Below are 5,598 nucleotides of genomic sequence, written 5' to 3' on the forward strand. Positions count from 1 at the left end.
TCTAGAAATATAAGCTATGTCCCCAAAAATCTCTTTTTTGGGATGTTTCAAATTTATTATATGTATGCCATTTTTCTAAATTGAGATTTGGCTTCCATTCAAATGGATACGGCGAAGGTGCATATATAAAAATGAAAATCCCAATAAAGTTAACCATCATAACAAACAATAGAAACTAGTGGTGCAATAATTATCAATTAAAGTAATATAATTGTTTTGAGCTGGTGCCTGAAATATTGTAAAATAATGGTTCAAACTTTGGGCATCGTCACCATCAAAAAGTCTTCTTTTTCGTCTTTCAGGGGTAGGCAACCTTAGCTCTTTTATGACTCATGGACTTCAACTCCCAGCATTCCATGCTGGATCAGGAATTCTGGGAGTTGAAGTCCACAAGTCATAAAAGAGCCAAGGTGGCCTACCCCTGGTCTACATGATGGCACCTCAATTGATATTATGTGATGAAACATCTCAAGGAAACAATGAAGCTCAGAGACTACCAATGACCCCACAGTCCTCCTTCTGCTGTTGATGATGTTACCTAGTTCAGGTAACATCATCATCTTACCCAATCCCGGTCATGGACCGGTACCAGACCGCGGCATGCCAGCAACCAGTCTGCACAAACAAGCAAAGCCCCATCCACGAGATGCAGGCAGCACACAAAACCACGCATCCTCCGGTCCGCGGAAAAACCTCTCTCCACGGAACCGGTCCCTGGTGCCCAAAAGGTTGGGGACCTCTCACCTAGTTGGCTAATGAAATGTCTTCAAGAATTCAACCAGGATCAGTGAGCATCAAGGACCTCACAGACCTCCTCTTCCTTCTCCTCCTCCTCCTTCCCCCCCAGCCCCCTCCCTTCAAGCACTGATGATGTTACCAAGTTGGGTCATGAAATGTCTGTAAGACAAGAAGCAAGCTCAGAGAGCACCAAGGACCCCACAGTTTAATCCTGGGCTACAGATATTCGTGTCATGGTTCCGACAGATGAAACTCTTCAAAAGAACTTCGAGGCATTGTTTACCTTAAAGAATCTTTTATTCAAGTAGCATAATATTGGCACTGCCTAATCGAAGCCAAAAACTGAATTCTCCTCCCCTGAGCACATAGTATCAAAGCACAATTCCCTCCTCCAATTAACAGTCATAAATCACATTCCCCAATTAGCTTGAAGCGCAGGCTTCCTCTCCAGTTCTCCAGCCCGCCAATTCCTTATCAGCTCTGGTTACAATAACCTTGTTTCTCACGCTAGGTTCAGTGTTGTTATGTTTAGCTGGACTCTCGTTCACATCCCCCCCCCAGCATCATCCAACTTTAAAAGCAAAAGGTAAAAGATGGCTACATTTCTATCTGTTGTCAATGCAAAAACATCCAATGTTAGCAGCGTTGACAATTCACTTCTATTGATATCTATCAATCATGTGTCTACCTGCCTATCCCTATCTATCCATCATCTGTCTGTCTGTCTGTCTGTCTGTCTGTCTGTCTGTCTATCATCTATCTATCTATCTATCTATCTATCTATCTATCTATCTATCTATCTATCTATCTATCTATCTATCTATCTATCTACCGATTTCATCTCTCTCTCATATATATGTATGTATGTATGCATGTATCATCTATCTATCTGTCTGTCATACATCTATCTCAGTGGTGATGAACCTATGGCACGGGTGCCAGAGGCGGCACTCGGAGCCCTCTCTGTAGGCACACGTGCCATTGCCCCAGTCTTGCCTCCCCTCATGATCCCCTCCTCACCAGCAGCCCCCCTGGAGAGTCGCCCCGAACGTGGCCCGTGCGGAACAGCGCAGCCAAGGACATGGCAGCCAGGCAGCGTAGACAAGACTCTTCCCTCACATCCCATTGCGCACAGTTGATGCTGTGGGGCGCGGGCAGAGGGTGTGGCCGCCATGGCGCTGCTGGGCTGCCTGGGCGATCTGCGGCAGGCCCTGGAGGCAGTGAGTGGCCCTGCAGGCAGGCGGGGTGGGGGCGGAGCGGGGGCGGGGCAGGAGGTGGAGCGGAGGTGGGGCCAGTTTTTGGGCACTTGGTCTCTAAAAGGTTCACCATCACTGATCTATCTTAATACTAGATCAACAACCCAGCAATAAACAACAGCCTAATCAAGGAAGTACCTTCCAAGCCTCCCACCAACACTCACAGGGCAAGCCATTTACGTAAACAGAGAGCAACTGCCACTCCCTTCTAGCAGTGATGATGTTACCTAGTAACCTAATGCCTCCCTGGAAAAAAAAATCCAAAATATTCCTGAGAAGAAATTGAGATTAAGGTCTCATGACATTCATTTGTCCTTCTCTCCTTGTTGCCTATTCATCGATTAGTCACCCTGATCTTAACTGCCCCATCTGCTGTGCTAAGATAACAATTGTTCCCCATCGTGGACAGCTGAGATTGTAAGGTTGTAAGCCGTGAAGGTTCAGCAGAATGAAGGGACACACAAAAAGTGCACTTGCCATGTGTTAAGAAAAATGATTGTCAGCAAAAAAATAATTCTTCATCTAAAAATAAACGTTTTGAGCTAAGTCCACATCATCTGAAGACTGAACGATATGCCTCTTCCACTTCTATGATTCTAAGAGAACTTCAAGAGAATTTCAATCTATTTTGGCCTGGGACTATTAAGGAACCAAAAAGAAATAAGCCACCTCATCCAGATCCACGGGGTAGTCCGTGATCAAGGTAGGAGTCTTCTCAAACAGCTCTCCTTTGTAACTCCGCCATTTGCCCGCCGGGATATAGATGTCTCGTTCCTGTTTCCCCATCTCCAAGACGGGAGCCACCATCAAGGTGTCTCCAATGAGAAACTGAGAATCGATCTTGTGAGCAGACTCGTCCCCAGGAGAGATCCACCATATGGGCCGTATGATGGGATCCCCCGTGGTCGTGATCTCCCCGGCCAGTTCCAGCAGCAGAGGGGCCACCAAGGACTCGTGAAGCTTGGTGAACTTCAGGGCAATTTCGATGACCTCCTTATCGTAGAGCCAAGGTGGGATGGAGAACTGCATGGACGGCATGAAAGCGGACAACTCCAGCCAACGGAGGTACAGTTCCCGGTCCGGAATTTGCTCAGCCCCGTCGGTTTTATCTGCAACAAAATTTCCACCAATCATATCTGGTAGGATGAAATGGTATCCCAGAAGGCCAATACTTAGAACTGTGGGAATTATGGATTTTAACCCAAGCTCATATCCCCAAATTGAATCCCGGTCAATTATACGAACGAAGCATGGGATGTGTTGGGTCTGGTAACCCACGCGAACTTCTGCCAACTTGTGAAAAGGGCTGGCCATTTCTGCATAATACCTGGACCAGGTGCTGGGATCTGGAAAGAGTTGGAAGGTGGTGAACTCTTTGGGAAGATAGCATGTCTCCCCGGCATCAAACTTGAACGAGGATATGCCGTATTTTAAGCAAAGTTCCTTTAAGTGGGCATGAAACCAATCTCTGACCGAAGGGTTGGTGAAATCCAATATGGCGCCAATTCCATTCCACCACTTCACCATGGCAGGGGATCTCTCATTTCGTTGTGTGACAAAAAATTGTTTCTCGATTCCTACCTTAAAGTTTGATGACTTCTCGTGGACAAAAGGGTGGATCCAGACGGTAACATTAAATCCGTCCTTCTTAAGCTTTTCAAACATTTCTGCCGCGCGAGGGAACTTCGAGACGCTGAAGTCAAAGTCACCGTAATTCTGGGTGTACATGTCGTCAATTTCAATATGGCTGGCTTTGAAGCCGTGCTTCAGGATCATTTCAGCGAATTCCTGAACTTTCTTTTGATCGATCTCTTTTTTGTAAAGGGCCCAGGTGGACCAGATTGGAAACCTGAACATTTGTTCTGAAGGGACCTTCAAAGGTTTCTTGAAATAATTCCGTGACATGTATCTATGGGTGGAAGTCATGTCTGGAGCTGTGCAGACACGGTAACATAACCTTGGAAAAGCTTGATTCTCCAGCAAAGAACCGTATGGAGAATCTTTGTACCTGGCTTGGAAAACAAGAGATAGTTCCGTGGCATTGAATCCAAGGTGGAAGGGAACCGAGTCATTGATCTTGACAGCTACTGCTTTGGAGGACAACCAGTATCTCTCCAGGACACCTCCAAAGCTGTTCCGAAAAGAATACACGTCGCTGTTCACATAAGGCATGGGATCCTGGGATCCTGGCAGCTCGATTGGCCAATGCTGGACACTCATTTCATAGCCTCCATACCAGTGGGCATCTCCCCAGAACATTTTGTGGTCCACCACAGTGTCTGCTAAAAACTCTTCCCAGGTGATGGAGTAGCAGATCACAGTCCTCTTTGGTTTAATTGCCCTGGCAGTGAAATGAATCTTTCTTTCCTCTGTCCTGGTGCAAGTTAACATGTCCTTCTCCTGGAAGCAGGATTCCAGGTCAAGGACCCCAGACCGAAAGGTCAACCTGAAGATCATGTCTCCATCCTGGTTCTTGATGGTGAACCCATCCTTTTGTAACTCCAGCTTTTCAACCTTCATTGTCTTCTGGAAAACAGTGGCATAGGGACACCAAAGTGCTACCATTATTAGAAATAATCCCATCAGGAGTAAGGCGCACGCCACAAAACGAAACGGTGAGGATGCTGGAGGCATCTGGCTGGGTTCCTGCTCCTTCTCCATCTGTTCTCCTTTCCCTCGACGACGGAAGGGCTGAGTTTTCATTTCAGCAGAACCAGTGGCTCAAATTGGATTTTGCCCTTGAAATGAAATGAAAAACGAAGCTTTGGGTTTTGCGGATTAGGTAAATTTATTGTTATAGGAATGGCTAGTCCATATTAAGCCCGTACAGGTAAAAAGTTGAGACTGTAATATTATTGTTTTATTCTACAGGTAGTCCTTGACTTATGACCACAACTGAGCCCCAAATTTCTGTTTTTAAACGAGACATGTGTTAAGTGAGTTTTGCCCCATTATACGACCTTTCTTGCCACAGTTGTTAAATGAATCACTGCAGTTGTTAAGTTAGTCACCCGATTGTTAAGTGAATCTGGCTTCTCCATTGACTAGACTTGTCAGGAGGTCACAAAAGGGCATCACATGACCCTGGGTCATTGCAACCGCCGTGATGTTGAGACTCTAGAAAGAGTGCAGAGAAGAGCAACAAAGATGATTAGGGGACTGGAGGCTAAAGCATATAAGGAACGGCTGCTGGAATTGGGTATGTCTAGTTTAATGAAGAGAAGGACGAGGGGGGACAGGATAGCAAAGTTCCAATATCTCAGGGGCTGCCCCAAAGAAGAGGGAGTCAAGCTATTCTCCAAAGCACCTGAAGGCAGGACAAGAAGCAACGGATGGAAACTAACGAAGGAGAAAAGCAACCTAGAACTAAGGAGAAACTTCCTGACAGTGAGAACAATTAACCACTGGAACAACCTGCCTCCAGAAGCGGTGAATGCTCCAACACTGGAAGTTTTTAAGAAGAGACTGGACAGCCATTTGTCCGAAATGGTATAGGGTTTCCTGCCTGAGCAGGGGGTTGGACTAGATGACCTCCAAGGTCCCTTCCAACTTTATTATTATTATTATTATTATTATTATTATTATTATTATTATTATTATTATT

The 5,598-nt window shown here is 45.8% G+C and overlaps 1 protein-coding gene across 1 annotated transcript; it reads right to left on the reverse strand.

The window, feature by feature from the left end:
• Positions 1-2,636: 2,636 nt before the first annotated feature.
• Positions 2,637-4,697, reverse strand: LOC107298974 (myogenesis-regulating glycosidase-like). The gene has a single exon (XM_015828333.1). It carries the CDS (start codon positions 4,695-4,697, stop codon positions 2,637-2,639), a length of 2,061 nt encoding a protein of 686 aa, XP_015683819.1.
• Positions 4,698-5,598: the final 901 nt, after the last annotated feature.

Source organism: Protobothrops mucrosquamatus, unplaced genomic scaffold, assembly GCF_001527695.2.
Source record: "Protobothrops mucrosquamatus isolate PMUCROS unplaced genomic scaffold, P.Mucros_1.0 scaffold4407, whole genome shotgun sequence".
NCBI lineage: Eukaryota > Metazoa > Chordata > Lepidosauria > Squamata > Viperidae > Protobothrops > Protobothrops mucrosquamatus.

Excerpts from the sequence above, each read along its gene's own strand:
- LOC107298974 (XM_015828333.1), bottom strand. The coding sequence starts at position 4,697 with ATGAAAACTCAGCCCTTCCGTCGTCGAGGGAAAGGAGAACAGATGGAG.